The sequence below is a fragment of the Sceloporus occidentalis genome, unplaced genomic scaffold (assembly GCF_023333645.1).
Source record: "Sceloporus occidentalis isolate IW3139 unplaced genomic scaffold, rSceOcc1.0.p SCAF_3, whole genome shotgun sequence".
NCBI lineage: Eukaryota > Metazoa > Chordata > Lepidosauria > Squamata > Phrynosomatidae > Sceloporus > Sceloporus occidentalis.
This window is the reverse complement of record NW_028316983.1, coordinates 57,511,039-57,529,081: the sequence shown is the minus strand read 5'-3', so window position 1 is coordinate 57,529,081 and position 18,043 is coordinate 57,511,039. Positions and strand designations below refer to the sequence as shown.

Below are 18,043 nucleotides of genomic sequence, written 5' to 3'. Positions count from 1 at the left end.
CAATTCAATGAAATGGCACTTTTGCATTATAACATAATAATATTAAAAAAAAAAAGGGGGGGGGAGAGAAAATGTACCCTTCAGACAATAGGACCACACCAGCAAACCATAATCCAGTTTTTAAAGAAACTTTGGAATAGAAAGAATTTGCTATAAATAGGTCCCTCCTGCAGAAATTGGAGTGGCCAGATATGAATGTGAGAACTGGAAAAAACTGTCTAAAATCCAAAGAGCTATGTCACAAGAATCTGTATTTCTTTAGACCAATTTGAAAGAACCAGTATCTAGCAACAGTAACTGGTATTCTGCTCTTGTCTCCACTATTTCCCAGTTCCTTTCATATGATAGTGACTGTACCTCTTCTCTGCATGCAGAGGTTGAAGCACCATTGAATGGTATCCCATGCTGCATTTATTAGTATATGTTGGAGTTGGAGCTTCTGAATCAGATGCTGAATTCCCCAGCTTCTTTTGTTTTAACCCCTTGGCATCTTGAGATTTTTAAGGTACCAGTCATATGATTTGTTCTTTCTATATCACCTGAGTCCAAGAGTTCAGGGTGAATAACAAAGGAGAACCACTTGTGCAGATGGAATAAATATTTGTTGTCGGCTTAATACAAGCCATGAAAAGCCAAGAGCCTTAGAAACTGAAATGAACCAAGAAGGAAAGAAGTACCTCTTCTCAGCTGTGCAAACTGTTTTTGTTTTGTTCAGACAAGCTTTTGAAAGGGTTTCAATTTTATGTGGCGTATGTATTTGACTATGGACATATGTATACACACATAACTTGTATTGCTCACATTATTATGTGATGCAATCTAGATATACGAATTTTATTTTATTATTTTATTTTATTGTTAACTGTCTTGAATTATTTAGATGTTAAGGCTGTATTTAAAAGAGCAAAACAGGTAAAATAATGCCCCCAGAACAACCAGACATCATTAAGAAATTATCAGCTTTCACATAGCCTTTAAAGGCAGATTCAAGAGAGTATGCTATCATGAGCTATCTAAATGAGTGTATGGGCTATGCATATTTGTAGACACATTTATCATAAATCAAGAATGGGGGAACCTCTTTAGTCCAAAGGCCAAATTAAATTTCAGAGCATTTGGGAGCGGGACTGCATTCAAGTGATGGACTGGGCAAGGGGCAAGAGGTTTGAACCATAATTACTAGCATATTTTAGTTTAAAACTCTTACTACCAGAAGCGAAGAGGTAAGAGGAGGGATTTTTAGAATGGAAAGTGGGGAAGTATACACAAGCTGGCATCTTATAGAACTGGGTATAGGTTCAGGTCTCTCTGAGAATTCCTTCAGTGCTGAACATTGATACACATTACTGCTGTAGAGTAAGCTTTGTTAATGGTAAATGATGCAGCAGGTGCTACAGAGCAGAGAAGCATTCTAGCCCTTTTGTTGATAGAATCCAGCATCCCCTCACAGCCAGTTGTAGAATTGGGCCCCTAAACAAACGCTACCCAGACTTCTTTCTCAATCAGTAATTAAATGAACTCCCCACAAGAGCCAACAGAAGATGCGTTCCCAAGGGTTATATAGTGTAGGACAAAGCAAGAAAATCAAAGTAGAGAAGCATGACCCCCCCCCCCCCCATAGCTGTGAGAACAAGTAGCTTATTAATAGTGAAAACTCTCTCCCTCAGTCCATTCCCAGCCTTCATATCTTTTCCCGGCCTCAGATTGCAAGGTATCAATGAATGCAAAAAGTATCAAACAAGGTCACAAATACAAGTTTGCTCTTCCATGCCACAGGATAGCTGCTAACATCTGGCCATGATGGCAACAAGGATTCCAAAACCCATCAGCTTGGTGGCAGAGGCCCAGTCCACTACAGCTGGGAAACCACCCAATTATGGCATCATGGGGAAAGGAGTGGCATCACTTTGGGGACCCCAGGAAGGCTAAGTGGAAAGTCCAAAACCTGTCTGCCCCTATCATAATGGTACATGTTAGAGAGCCACAGACCTGTTGAATGTTAGTCTGTGAGTTGTTTTGGCATGATGTGTAAACATTAAGTGGCTCTAACAGGTTACAAATTTAATGAATAGTAATCCCAAGTGTGAATTTGACAAAACTCGAATGAACATGTGTCCCATTTGTACATGTGGCTGTTTTGCCATTATCTCATATTTGGATGCTGAAATGCAAACTTCTGTAACATGCGACATACAGAGCTATTGGAGCTGGGAAGCTAAAAAGTATGAAATGAGCAACAGCTATTCATGTAAATTAGATTTAGCACACGGTAGGCAACTTTGGTGGGTATATGGGCCAAGTTTCTACCCCAGCGCTGCATGATTTGATATGCCCTGGCCCCTTCTGGTGATGGGCATTCTTTAAACATTTGACATGATGTCATATAGAAGAAGAACCAGAGGATTTAAATTACAAGAAAAAGAAATCCCACCTAAATATTAGGAAATGTTTCTTGATGATAAGAGTTGTTTGACAGTAGAACAGATAGCCTTAGTGGGTGACTGATAACTTCATGACAGGGAGTTGGACTTGCATTCCCTTTCAACTCTATGATTCTATGAATTGCCAAAAACAAACAAAAAGCAAAATCAGAAGGCGATGGAATGCCAAAAACTTTGGCTTTGAAATACATGCATTTTTCTATGTTAAACAGTATTTATGCGGGCACGAGAAAATGGCCTGGCTAAAAGGTGAACTGGCCTTCCCAAAAGCAACCAAGAGAATCAGTTCATTCTTTTCTGCCAGAAAAAAAGTGCAGTCTGAGGTAGTCTGAGTGGATGCTGGGCTGCTTACAACCTCAGGGCCGCACATTACAGTTAATCTAAAATTGGTTTTAAAAACACTCTCCAGTAATTGACTCAAAACATTGCCTACAACTATTGTGCCTTTATTCCCTTAGCTATATTGACTTCAGCAACAGCTTGTTAGGCCATGGGAGAATAAGGGGGAAATAGTTTCTTGGTTCCCCCTCCCAGCGCTCTTATGTCCTTTGTGGCTGAGGTGGTTTGGATGATGGACATGGACAGAAATTTCCTTGCTTGAAAGGGGGGAAAAGGTCTTGGGTGACAGGCTCCTGTTCCACACTGATACCATTGAGGAGCACAGCGACCTCCTGGCAACCTCAGTTATACATTCAGAAGAAAAGGATCCAGAGGAGAGAGAGAGATCATGACAGGCTGCAATTGTTCCTTGAGCGGTTGTAATGAATTTCTTTCTGCATCAAGCTTAAGCATGAAATGTGAGCTTGAGACTTTTTGTTGCTTGATGGAGTAATGGAAACAATAGCACCTGCATTTTTCTTCTCTTATTTCACTTGCCATTTGGTACACAGCAGTGTCACATACAGCCGACACACAATAACACATAATACACCTATAAGGATACAAGAAAAAGACTGATTGTGTTTTACCATATGTCTGTTACAATGTCTCTGTGCAATGATTGGCTGTGTTGTTGTTTTGTAAAAAGGGGAAAGTATAATGGAAAATGATATTTTTGGAGACAAGTTTAAAAGGATATCTATATAGTTTTCAAGTCCCTTTCAAAGTTCACCTTTTAACCAGGCCACAAACACTGTTTCCACAAACACCGTTTAACATAAAATGTTCCTCCAGAAGGGTCCAAAGCATAACCTGCATTGCCCCTTTATGCAGATGCTTACAGCTACTGTTGCTGCTATTGCATTTATATAGCACCAGGGCTGATTTGAAACTTTACCGCTTGAGGAGAGGAACAAGATGCCCCCCTCCACTACTACTGTATATAGAAAAATCAACTTGTCATTGAGTATTTCTTCAACATGAGTAACGAGGTAGCATCTTCCACAATGCTAGAAGGCAGCAGGCCAGCCTAGCAGAGAGCTCTCTCTTCCACCCTGCTGTGATCTCTCAACTTCAGGTGCCTGGGGTGACTCCCGTACTCTGCCCAAGAGCAGGTTGTTGTTATTATGTGCCTTCAAGTTGTCTCTGACTTATGGCAGCTTATCCTAGGATTTTCTTGGCAATATGTTTTCATAGTGGCTTTGCCATTTCCTCTAAACATAAGAGAGTGTGACTTGCCCAAGGTAAACCATTGGGTTTCTGAAGAGGGATTTGAACCTTTGTCTTCCAGAATCTGAGTCTAACACTCAGACCACTACACCACACTGGCTATCCTGAGAGTAGGATTGACACTATATAGTGACACTCATTGCTTTATTGCATTTATATAGCACCATCAATGCATGTGGCTTCTAAAGAATAAAGACAAGTACCTGTCTCAAGGGGATACTATTTGAATTAGATGTAGTGCCCCAAATCCTGTTGGGAAACTATGGTAGCATAGAAATAATTGCATAAGCAGTTGCACTTTCTGAGAGGTTGCATAAGTGTAGTCCCTAGTACAGCCAGCTGGCCCACTAGCACATGTATTACTCTCTCTTTGACTTGGTGATTGGAAAACAAGTGCACCATTGCACAAAGGGTAAGCTCAAGACTTTGGTACTGGTGGAACAGTCACTTGCGTAGCTATGGGGTTTAGTGTAATTGCACTGATGTGTATTTAAACTAAACTAAAAGTGTATAAGGTTTTCACCAGAGGAAACAAAAATGGAGGGAAACGGAGTCAGGGATAAACAGAGAAAGTATGAGTTTGTTTCAGTAACATGTTCTTAGGTTTAGTTACAGTTTGGAACTAGCAATGAACAGTACAAAAGACTTCGACTTCATTTTGTAAATTTTGGCTGAACTCAGTGACATTTACAGGTAAGTGTGTTTTAAGATAAGATAGCTTAGTGATATTTACAAATATATTTAAAAGTAAAATTAAAATACCTTAGTGATATTTCAAAAAAATTATATTATTAAAATAAGATGATTATTTCAAAATAAGATAGCTTACTGATATTTCTGCTTTATTCCATATGCCATTTTGATTTCCATTCAGGAGAAAAAGAGATATAAATAAATAAGAAAATAAATAAATAAATAAATAAATAAATAAATAAATAAATAAATAATTCTACTCTGAATCTGTAGCATCTTTTAAAAATTTGCTTATGCTATTTTATACTGTATTTATTGTGTATGCCATAATTTATTCTGTTTGTGTGGAATGTTTGCAAAGTAACTTCGTCAGAAGCCCTGTCATCCTATGTTTTGTGTTTCCATTTACGTTTCCCTAAAGCATTTGTGGTAACTTTGTAGCAACTAAGCTTAAATAGTTCTTTTTCTAAACTGTATCGGGAGGGATTCTACATGTCACATAATCTGTACAATTCCAGTATATTCAAATACATAGCTGTGTTAGTCTGGAAAATTAGTATGCAAAGGGATCTTATACAGTAGTACCTTTGAAACTAAATGACAGAAAGAAGCTGGTAGTATGAGCTTTTGTAAAGTCAGTCGATCTGGGTGTAGCAGTGGACCTGATTTTTCAATATCTGGGATCCATCCTGGGATCATATAATCTGTGGATGAAATAATAAATAAATTAAATAAACAAATACAGTGGACAGGATGAAAGTCAAGAGACATACTGGTTCCTGATGCTTTTGCTGGATAGTTTGTCAAACTGGAGGTGGGGTATACTCAGTTCTGGATGAGATATAGTCTTCATTAAAAATAACTTGCATTCTATCTAGTTGTGTCAATGGATGCCTAAATGCTTCTGTGCCTTCACATGACATTTATCAGCTGACATTTTGTGGTCATAGCTTATTTGTTTTGAATACAGAGTAGATTTTCTACCATTTTAATGACTCATATATCTTAAGTATAATGCATAACGGGCAAAAATTCGGCTGATACATCTTTCTGATGTACAAGGTCATTGACAGAGGAAAAAAATGACACACCTGCTATTTGAAGGTGACAAATTCATTACTTGATGGTTAATAAAAGTTTAATACAGTGATTATATAGACAGAGCCTAGCTGAAGAGCTTGTAGAATTAGTGAGAGCTTCTTGTTCTCTTAGTTCTCAATACTTGTGATATTGCATTAAAATGCTATTTTTTAGGACATTTACTGGGTCAGCTCAGAGGTAATTCATAGTTATTTCAGTAAAGCTTACTCCCGGGTAAATCGTCAAAATGGCAGCCACAAGTGGACAGCCAGCTACATTAAAGCTGGGGCAAGTGTGATCTATTAAAATTAGCATCAAGTTAATATGAAAGTTCAAAAGTCAGGTCCTGTTTGACACTTCAAAGTATAATTCATCTCATTTTCTTGGAGAGGTGTTAAAATGAGTGTAATTTTGTACCAATAAAATTGTTACCTAAAAGTTTCATAAATTCAGGCTTGAGATTCATTTATTTATGTAACTTGAAGCATGTCTAGTATCTGTTACCAAGGCAGTGATGAACGTACACAAGTTGCAAAGGGTTAAAATTAAACCACTGGGGGGAGGGGAGTAGAATATAATAAAAATCCCTTCAACATAGACAAATTAACCTAAGTAACTAAATATTTTTGCTTTTAGATATAGATCAAAGAAATACAGATATAGATCAAGGAAACTGTGTTTAGAGATAAGCTTCTGATGGGACAACAAGTTGATACTGCCATTTCTCATGAAATATCTAGTCTGCTGCAAAGTGACATGACAATATAGAGACCTTTGGGTCAAATATTATTCCCTCAGTAATCAGCCTTAACATGAGAGAGAGCATTCTGTTTCATGTGCTCCACTATAACTGTGCCAAACATATGCACCAAGTAAAAGCATCAGTAAGGTAGCTTAAAATAACACACACACACACACACACACCAGTGAATAATTAAGCTTGCTACAAGTTCGTTCCTGTGAATATTCTTAAGGAAATGGGAAGCTCTTCTCAGTCATCTAGGTGTGTGCATGCACAAACCTTTAAATATGCCCCCCAGCTGATTCTATAAAGGCGATAACTCTGTGATATTGACCTGTATAGTACTGTATTATTATTTTTTTGGAAACAGAAAATGAAACTCTTCTTTTGAAATAACAGTACCAATCTCTTTGAACAGTGAAGGCTCCTGTTCCTACACGGGTGGGTGGATGGATGCGTGTTCATGCACATGCAGACACATACATGTGTTCACATGAAAATGGAAGACAAAATGAGGTTATGTATTTATAGTTTGAGAGTTTTGAGGGCTTGAGTGTCATTCTACCCTCAGCAACAGTATAGGCTAAGTAATGTTGTAAAGCCACATATACTTGTGCTCACTCTCTGTTCTTCCAATTCTACTCATGTTGTTGCTGTTGTTGTTATGTGCCTTCAGTTAACTCCACTTAGGAAAACCCTACCACAGAGTGTGTGTTTTTGTGAGACACATTCAGAGTAGGCTTGGCTCTCAAATCTCTGTGCCACACTGGCATAGAAGTGCACTATTTAATCCTAAATTATATGTTTAAATGTTTGTGCACACATGAAATCAAACATGCTCTAAAACTCACACAAAACACACAATCTGTAACACTAAGGATGGTTTGAGGCAGTGCCATAAATAAAAGACTGTTTCACTGTGCCTACTTTTTTTCTCAGTATTTATGACTTGAAAGACTATGCTTCCCATTCTCAGTGCAGTGTGCACTGACCTTGGTTGACCTAGATGACTGAGAAGAGGTTGCAGCAGTAAAGAAATCTGACTCTATCTCTTTTTCCCCTCCTGAGAGGAATTTGTTACATTTGCTTTACAGAGCTTTCATCTATGTGCTGGTGCTTAAGCTTAAGTCTCCACAAGAAATTGTCTGTTGGGGCAGTGTCTTTTGGGGAGATAATTTCCAAATTTGTTTAAGGGATGGGGAACATGTAGACATCAAAACGTTTGGACTACTGGTCCCACCGCAAACAATGATGGGGGATGTTTGAACATCTGGAGGGCCATCTGTTTCTCACCCTTGACTTAGGGAAAGAAGGAAGGACAAATGCAATTCACAAAATCTGGGAAATGTGCAGTAAGCATATTTTTTTGCATATAATATCTTGACACAAGTTTGTTGCTTTCATGGAAATTTACTAAGATACATGATTGCGGTAATATGACAGAATATAGGAAAATCATCAGGTATAAATTTATCTGGTTGTACTTTCATGGATTAATAGAATCATTTTAGCTCTAGCTGTGCTGCAAATATAAATCACTTTAATTATAATGGTTTCATCCATGGAATGCTGAAGGTTGTACTTTTGTGTCATTGATGAGGCTTCTCTGTTAGCAATTTTCAAATCTAAACATTTTTGGTAGGGATGGGGAATGATGTTTCTTCAACTAGATTAGGATCCCAATCCTGTTGTCATGCTTAACTAGAAAACTTGCTATGCAAGGTTCCAGTGATAGTAGGGCCAGCCCTATATGTGGGGCAGAGAACAATAATTTATCGCAATCAGTTTTTGGCATTGTGAAAAGGCATTTTTATTTATTAATTACTGATATATTTTTCCTATCAAGGAAGGAGAGACATATTTGTGGAATTTTCTGCCTTAGAGGCAAAATAAGTTGATTGATATTAGGCAGTGGCTGCATGCTCTGCCTTGGGCAGCAAAATGTTTTGATCCAACCTTCAGTGCTAGTGAAAAGGCTTGTGTTGTCATACTGCAGTTGGAAGCTGGTCATGGGCATTGATGCTATATGCCAAGTTAAGCATTAAAGTCATAAAATTGGTGAATCAAAGGAGGAACATACCAAAAAGGTGGAACATACAAGAATGGAGCCATCATCAGGTCTTGATGTGTTGTCATAATGACTACAGACTGGGCCCATAATGCCTATTATGTGGTGTTGTCACAAGGAGGACCTCCTTTTCCCTTTAGAGATGAGTAGTGCAGAATTATTGTCTGTCCTTCTTGCATTAAATGGAATGCCATGGCAGTTGATTTCATAGATTGCCACTAGGAAGGGGATAAGCATAGGGGACGGGATGGCTTATAGTGTGCTAGACCTTAGATATATCAATAAAGTAAGTCAAAATACATTATTTTACTGGATTAGGTTTCGGGCTAATATTCTGCTGGATAGAAGGAGGCTCTCCATATTATAGCTGGCATTCTGCTGCTTTTTAAATCCTCAGTATTTCACCAGGCATACAAAGCAAATACAATAGTAATTTGAAAGTAGTACTCATATGAATGTGGGATGACTCCTTGAATGTTCCTGGTTCATTACTCCCTATGTTTCCACATGGTTGGCCTTTGGGGCCTTTGTTAATTACTATGAATTATCCTTAATGGCACTCTATACTTGACTGCCTAGTGCCATGTTAGCCACTTTATGAAATAATCCTACTAATAGCAACAGACCCATTGAAAATTAGAAGTATCTCTTGGCACAGCTATTTAATAACATCTTGAATTTTGAACCATGCAGTGAAGCTTGCTTCTCTGGCATCTGGTCTCCCTGGCCCTCAGTTGGCAATCATTTAGATTTCCTACCCACCTGTTGGATCAAAAACTCTGTGTACTGTATAAGGGAGATAGCTAATTTAAGTAGAATTTCTGGTAGTTGGAAACCAACTAAAGTCTGTTCAGTTAAGCTTCTCAGGAGACCATGTTTTGGCAAATGGAAATAACCAAATACAAATTCTAATCTGCAGTAATAGGTCATGTGAGTCTCTGATTCTATGAAAGTTGGCATCTTCCATCAGTCTTTATTTTATTTCTAATATGATGGTTTCAGTGGCATGGAAGAACTTGATGGACAATGTCACAGATTGTCTGTCTGCCCTTTGAATGATGATGATGATGACAATGCAATTTATTTATATTCTGCTTTTTCGCAAGGAATCAAAGCGGATTACAGCAGTATAAAGATAAAACATGGTACAGTAAAAATTACAATAAAACACCCTCATCTCCCAACCCTCCCCCCAATGATAAAAAGATAGTCAAATTAATAAAAAAAGATTAAATGTTAAATTGAGTTAAAACGATCCAAGCAAGTTCCCTAAAATTGTGGGTAGAGTTGGGTAGGAAGATGTCTTCTTCTGGGTGGGGGAGAGGACAGGGGCTGATGGCAGCATTAGGGGAGGCTAATCTGGAAAGGCCTGACGGAAAAGATCTGTCTTAGGCGCGTTACAGACCACCCCTTTGAGGCAGCCTGTAGGTGCTGCTTTCCCCGGTGTATCGGGGCTTCAGCTGCCACAACGGCAGCCACTGAGGCCCCGATCCGCCGCTTTGCAGGCTGCAGGGAAGCGGCAAAAGGCCGCTTCCCCGCAGCCTGGAAAGGGGTGTCCTTGGGGCTTCAAGCCCCAAGGACACCCCGCGGCGAGGGGGAGGAGGAGAAAGGGGCCCTTGCGTCTCTGGGTGCAGCTGTCTGAACGCTGAGCCCAGCGACGCAAAGCAGGAAGGAGCTCTGAAATGGAGCTCCTTCCAGGGTTGCGCAAAGGGCGCCATAGGTGCCGTGGCACGGCCCCAATACATCACAACCGCGCTGCCTCATTTGAAGGTGGTGCGTTCATGACGTATTGATGGCGGCGGCCGTGTGGAACAGCCGCTGCCATTTTGTGCGTGTGGAGCACGTACTAGGGTTAGGAGGGTGCGGAAGCACCGCCCCTTCCTAACCCTAGTACACACTCCGCGCGTACTATATGGCCCGTTTGTAATGGGCCTTTATGACCTTTTTAATGGCCTCCAAGTTGGTAATATGACGGATCTCGTCTGGCAGGCCGTTCCAGAGCCTAGGAGCGGCAGAAGAAAAGGTCTTCTGGGTCACCGCAGACAATCTGGTCTTCTTAGGTTGAAGCAGGTTCTTCCCAGAGGTCCGAAAAATGCAGGAAGGATTGTGTGAAACACATATTGTTACAATTTAAGTTACTATGGCCTGTTATAGACTGCCATAATAAAGCTGCTTCAGGCCTCTTTGGAGGTATGCTGTTTAAATGATGCATGCATCCTAAGAATCCAGAAGCTGCACCAAAGCTGCACTCCAGCGCTTAGGAATGGAGTGTGGCTTTAGCGCGACCTCCGGACTCTTAGGACCCATGCATCATTTAAATAGCATACCTCCAAAGAGACCCGAAGCAGCTTTATTTTGGCAGTCTGTAACAGGCCTATATATGGTAAGTAAAATCTAGTAGAAGTAAGTCCCTTTCAATATGATTAAAATGTTTTGAGTTCCTAAACAATTCAAAATCAGTTATGAAACCACAAGTTGCTGTTATTTCTAAAGAAATATGGAAATAAGACCCTTGCTTGTTGTCTGTTAAAGTTTATTTTTATTAAACATCTTTCATAAATTTGCTTCTTTGAGCTGTGTAAGAGAAACAACTTCCCAGTCCATAAAGGAAACCGAATTGTTCACTTTGGGGTTGATGGTGAAAAGGTAACAACAAGTACTGGGAGTGTAAGATGATAATAGCACGTGCGGGCAAACTGTTAAAAGAACAATGCCAGAGTTCACACTCCACTCTGCTCTGTATCCACCCGGCTAGAAGCAAGTAGGCAGATTAAATGTTCATTATCCCAGCTCCCTATGTAAGTGAGAAAGAATAACCCTCTCATTTTACTTTGATTTGGGAACAGCCACTTAGCTAAGATTTCTGTCTTAATTTTCAAACAGAAAAAAATTCTCTCCCCTCCCACCCCCTCTCCATTCCAACCCAATGCATAATACTCAATGACATAATCAGGGGCCATCCCTAGACCCTGGCACAATCCTAAACTGGAAACCCTGATTAAGATGCTTGAATACAATAATAGACACAATTTTGAATTGATCACAAATGTAATAGTGGCCAAGCAAACATAGATTGCATCAAAAAGGCAATGCTGGCTCTGTCATTAGTCTGAGGTAGGCAGGCTATCTAAGGCAGTAGATTTGGAATGGCCATGAAGGAGCAGCAAATGGTTAGTTATGCCAGTGGCATCACTAGGGTTGGTGTCATCCCAGTGCTACTACGCCCATGGTATCACCCACAGGCAGGCAGCTACCCTGTAGCTCCAGGTTGTGGAAGTTGCTGGCAAAGGGTGAAATCCAGTTTTTCTTCTGCCCCCCCCCCCCCGAACAAAGATGGGTGAGAGGGGGCCTGGATCAAAGCCTCAGGAATCTCCCCAGTCCTGCAGAAGGAGAAAGACAGGGGTGCAGAAGAGGAGGAGTGCGGGATGAGGGAGGCTAGTATCACACAACTACCTCCTTCATCCCACCCAGCTGCTAGCCCATTGGATGCAGGGCATGACTTTCTGCTCAATTGCACAATGGATTGACTGCCCATATGACAGTCAAGAGGTTTTGACTCTTCCATTGCTGCTTTTTTCCTTGTCAGTGTATTGGAGAGGATGGTATCATCTCCTCATCATGTCTGTCAGTTTCATCTGAGATGAGGCCCATCTTGTTGAAGGTCTTCCCTAGTTTTATCTTCTCCCAGGCGCCCAGGTTCTGGGAACGAGCTGACACCTGGAGTTAGGCCTCTCTTGGTCTAACTCTTCTTGATTCTACATTGTGAATTATAACATTAGCTTAGTATTTTCAACCCTATCTGGCAATGACTTTCCAGAGTTTTAGGTAGGACTGGAAATCACTTGTATTCCTTGGTGGTCTTCTGTCTGAGTGCTAGCCATACCTAAACCCACTCGGCTTCCGAAATCAGATGGGACGTTTTCATTGCAGTATGGGAGTGTTTACAGTTGAGGGTGTTCTAGTAAATCATTTAATTACATATGTGTGTCTAACATGACTTCATCCCTCCTACACTGGCCATCTTAGATGCAGATGTAGGTGTGACTACAACAAAATATGGGTGGCAGTTGTATGTACTCTTCTGTCCTATTACATGTATACTTCACCTGAGTTAGCCCAGTATATGCTACACTGTATGTTACACTCACAATGATAAAAAAAAGAAAAGAAATCTGAGTTCATTGCATAATGGCTTAAGTGATAGAGCTAGATTAATCCCTTATATAATTGTCTCAGTAAGAACTTTGCCGAGTTGTTGATATTTGTAATTAAATCTCTGCCGCCTGCTTTATCCTAAACCATTTTAGACTGTTTCATCGTTCAAACTCAGTTCTGTTGATAGAGATCTCCCTCTGCTGGTGGTAAAAATAATGCAGAGTTATTTTTATACTGTGGTTTCACCAGTTGTGCTAAATAGGTGATAGAAGGAAAGCAAAATGATGTTTTGACTGACTAATGCAATCTAACCCTTGTGTCAACAGTACCATAGACAGGAAAACATGGGTAGCTTCAGCTCCTTACAGCACTGTTCATTCACCTATAGTTTAACTTTTAAGTATCTTTGAATTTATTTTACAGAAAACCTCTCCTGGAAACCCCACATTGAAGCTACTAGAACAACGGCTGTGAGATCTATTGGAGCAATCCTTAGATTTTACAATCAGGCTGGGGGTCATCTGGTTGCACCAGCTCTAAAAATATTTCAGAGTAAAGTTATAGCCCAGATCCTTTATGGCGCTGCTGTGTGGGGATGGGATGACTCACAATTGGACAAACTGGAGACACTCCAGAATACATTTCTTAAGAAATTTATTGCAGTTCCACCCGGGGCACTGGCAGCTTTGGTTCGGGCAGAGGTTGGTCTCCCTCCTATCATAGCTCGGGCCCATTTTATTTTATTTAATTACTGGAGATCTGTAAATGTCTCTTCGGTTAAGGTTTTTCCTAGGTTATGTTTCCAACATTTACCAAACTGCAAAGTCTGGAGATTAAGATATCATAGGTTGCTGGAATCATATCCTGCTCTAATTGAAAATCCCTCTATCCGGAACTCAAGAGAGAAGCTTCGTGAATACATTTTTAACCATGGTGTGTATCTGGATAGACAGGCTATCAATAATTCAAAATTCTCTAAATGGTTTAGATTATATAAATTGGACCATCAGATGGCCATCTATCCAGGAAAGCTTACATTTCCAAAGCTTAGGCAGGCTTTTACAGCTCTCCGTTTTCAAACAATGCCATCAGCCATGATTGATGGCAGATATTCACACACACCTAAGGCCTCCCGCTTATGTATCTGCGGGGCACCAGAAATCGAGGACCTGCCCCATTATCTGCATTTCTGCTCTCTTTATATTGACCCAAGGACTAAATTTTTGGGATCTTTCTTGTCCAATTTACAGTCTAATACTATTACTGAAAAGATTTTTTATCTTCTGTAGGATATTGATACCAAGGTAACCTATAAGGTGTCATTGTTTACCTCAGCAGCAATCAAAATTCGGGCTAGAGTCATAGCAGACATTGCAGTTGATTGCCATGGGGACGATCTTATCTAATCCATTAAGTTGTTTTTAATGATGTTTTAGTTAATCGTTTGGAATTGCTTTTTTAAATCTAAAGTATAAGATTCGGATGTTAATTATTTAATTAACTGATGTAGCATTTTGCAATACTGAAATTTTGTGATTGGTTTTAAATATATATTATGCGAATGGCCTTTGGCTTAAGCATTAATAAACCTATTTACAACTTCTATAGTTTATCATTTTTCTCCTTAAACTATTCTGCAATAGAATACTTTACAGACTTCCATTATTTACAGTGGACTGATGATTAGCTTGTTTTGCACCTTTTCCTACATCCTAGTATGCTGTAATCAGCCTGGGTATAAAATAACTTGGAAACGGCAAATATAAGGCAGATTTTTAAAAAAAGGAATCTACGAGGAACTGAGAAATTACAGACAGTCAATATAATGTCAGTCCTAGGATGTTTGCAACGTACAGTATGGGTGAACATAAAATTATCAAGAATATAGAAAGACAAGTCCTGCTGAAGAAGAATCAGCACGGCTTCTGCAAAGATACATTTTTGACTTAGTTTTCTTTTAGAGTTCTTACAAGTATGTAAATGGGAATGATCTGCTAGACATTACTTACTTGGATTTCTTAAGTCCCTCAGCAAAGTCCCTCAGCAAAGATTCTTGAGCAAACTTAGAATACATGGAATAAGAGCCAGTATGATATAATGATTAGTTTGTTTGGGATAAGTTTGGGATATCCAGGTTCTAGTCCCCAATGAGCCATGAAACACACTGGTGGCTCTTGGGCTGCTTGTCTGCTGTCTACCTGACCTACCGCACAGGGCTGTTGTGTGAATAAAGTAGGAAAGAAGAGAGCTTACTTCCTACTAAGAGATGTATGTTGCTTTGAGCTTATTGGAGAAAATGTGGCATAGTAGAGGTTCCTATGTTTCAGTAACTGACTAAAGACAAGACAGCTGTCAATAGGAATAAATGATTTCAATTAAAAACATTCCATCTTGCATAACATGGGAGGTATATAATTTCTAATAGTTGAAACATTCAATTATAAAACTAAATTAATTCATGTTACAATATACACGTGACAAGGACTAGGCTTAGGTAGTGAAGTGGTCAGATTTGGGAGACAGGACCGATCTTTTGTCCTTACATTGTTCTGCATAGCACTAATACGCATACATAACATTATATCTATAGTTTTATGACTTTATTTTTGCAGACTTTTTTTTCTTTTAAAGAAAAGAGTCAAGTAGGCCTTTCCATCAATGCAGAATCTGTCTTTTGAGCATCAGTATTCAGGGATGCATTGTTACAGTCCTTTCCATGTTGTGAAAGTGGGATACTGGGGACAGGATTAACCTACAGCAGATCACATCACTAGTCTGTGCAATCAACTATCTTTTATCGAACAGTGGCTGAAAACTGCGCTTTGAGAATAAAACACAAAATCCTTTGTGAATTATTATTATTATTATTATTATTATTATTAAGCTTTATTTATATAGCGCTGTAAATTTACACAGCACTGTACATAAAATCATTTAATTAGACGGTTCCCTGCCTTCAAGCTTACAATCTAAGAAGACACGACACAGAAGAAGAAGGGAATGGTTGAGGGGAAGGGGATCAGGTCCAGCATTCTTCTCTCCCTCTGAGGCCTGGACCAAGGCAGATGGACAGATGGAGGGCTCTGTATCTTAAGGATAGGCCTGATGGCATTGGCCTACCGTCTCTCCCCCTCGGAGGCCAGGATGGAGCTGGATGCCTTCTGGGAGGGCTCAGTTCCTTTAGGGAGGCCTGATGGCATTGGCCCACCCTCTCTCCCCCTTGGAGGCCAGGATGGAGTTGGACACCTTCGGGGAGGACGCAGTTCGGCAATATATCTAGCCCCAATCTTCATTGCTGATGCCTATCCTGCTTCTTCTCCTCAGCCTGGCTTTGGGTATCATTGCATACTAGCATAGGTTTTGTATTCATTATGGGAGGAGGACCTGGGAGACTGGGTTTCAGCATCAGCAACTGCTATGTTGTGCTGATTGGGCTCTTTTGAGATCAGATAGCACAGCATTACTATCAGAGACCAGCAGGTGATGCTGCTGCCTATAAGAAGAAATTGCATGGTGGTGATGAGGGATACAGATTTCCCATTGGTACACCAGACCACTGCTTGGTGACTGAAGCATCTGCCTTGCCTAGGCAGAGTGGCGCTGTGCACAGAGTCCAGAGATGGGAGTGCTCAGAAGTGTGTGTTTGTCGGGGGGGGGGGGGGCTGTAGGCATTTTCATTATCTCACTAATCTCCCCCTTGGTGACCTGCCAGCCTTTCCTGGAAGAGAATGACAGAAGGGGATTATTGGAGACGGAATCACCCATCTCTCTGGGCAGCTGCTGGGGGAGGAGGCAGGGATAGAAATGATTGGTGCTCTACTCAAAGGCCCTAAATACCCACTGGCTGTTTCTCAGGCTAGATGGTTTGCAGGCGCCGCAGGATTAACAAATGTTCTGTCCTGTGTGGTTGGAAGAACTGGTCTCTGTGGCTGAAGTAAGATTTTTCACTCTGCCTTTGCAAGAAGGGTTGCTGCACATTGGGACCCCAAGCAGGAATTGTACATGGTGACGCCACAGAAGAGAAGGGTAAGGCATCATATGGAATTACACAGCCTTCCTAATCCCACGAGATGGTTCATACTCAGGTGAGTACTAATTTTGCATCTCCACTCTGCACTCTGTGACTGGCATTATTGAAGTGCATTGTTCAAGCTTTGGAATGTGCATGATGGATGAGATCGACAACAACAGAGCAGGGGGTTGAAAAGTGGAACAAAGAGATTGCTGATCATCATCAGTTGTGAACTGGTTAGCAGATAATGTTCTGCTTGAATTCCAAGCTGAGAAGATTGTAGGTGCCAGAGTGGAAGAATTTTTTTTTAATGGAATTAGAACAAAAACAAAAAAATAAAATGAATTCACTGGGTCCCACGCCACTTAGAAAGCATGCTTCATCAGCAGGATTTGTCAGGGGCTATGCAGTTGTTGAGATGGAAGATGGAGGCAGAGTAGCTTTTTCTTTTTCCAGCCCACCAAGATGGTAGGTGGGAAGAGCGATGCTTGGTGTGATGTGGGTGTGCTGGGAGTGTAGGATGATTGCACCTGTGATGAAGCAGGCTGACTGTGCTCTCATGCGGGTGGAAGAGGCAGAGCAGCTGTGCTGATCTATTTACAGTATTTGCCTGGCTCTGGTGGGAGAGAGTAAGTGAACTGTGGCTTCATGTCCTAGATTTTTTTAAATTAAAAAACCTTCCTTTTGCTTCTGCTCAAATGAAGAGGGCCTGGAAGAGGCTTATAATGCAATGCTGCCTGCACTCTGTGCTGCAGCAACATCCTAGGAAGCTCTTCAATTCACTGATGAAAGTTGTGAGGCAGTCTGAACAGTTAGGGAAGTATCGACAATTGTAATTGTCTTGCTGTGTCCCTAGTTTAAGCATTGCAATTGATAGGAATTGCTCAGATCCAAAAGGGAAGCTCTCTCATCCCTTTTTATTTGTCCTTACCATTTTGTAATTTGGGAGACACTCCTTTGAAATGTAGAGATACCATTCTCAGCAGTGGTGAGGAATTATGGGAGTTAAATTCTAGAAGAGCAGAGTTGCCCACCCCAATGTAAGGTATCATTATGATTCAAGTAATTAATTTATTTTCCTACCTCATGGACTCCAAAATAAGAGGTAGAGAGTGCTCAGGTCTCCTTAAGACCATGCTAGCCTTCATGCAAAATAATCTAGAAAAACTTGATCCCCAAGACTTTTATACCTTTGAGCATCTTCAGGAATTATCAATCAGAAGTGTACTGAATGATCATTATTT

The 18,043-nt window shown here is 40.4% G+C and overlaps 1 protein-coding gene across 4 annotated transcripts in view; it reads left to right on the top strand.

Annotated features, from left to right (window-relative positions):
* LOC149315983 (transmembrane and coiled-coil domains protein 2-like) overlaps positions 1–18,043 on the top strand; it is a 120,266-nt gene that overhangs the window by 47,942 nt on the left and 54,281 nt on the right. The window contains exon 1 of one of the 4 annotated variants that reach the window (XM_089514535.1): positions 16,501–16,872. The exons of the other annotated variants lie outside the window; for them this stretch is intronic. Within the exon in view, the coding sequence (XP_089370661.1) occupies positions 16,858–16,872 (15 nt within the window). The 5' untranslated portion in view covers positions 16,501–16,857. Of the gene's footprint in view, positions 1–16,500; positions 16,873–18,043 lie in introns of those variants that run through there. 4 annotated transcript variants of the gene reach the window in all.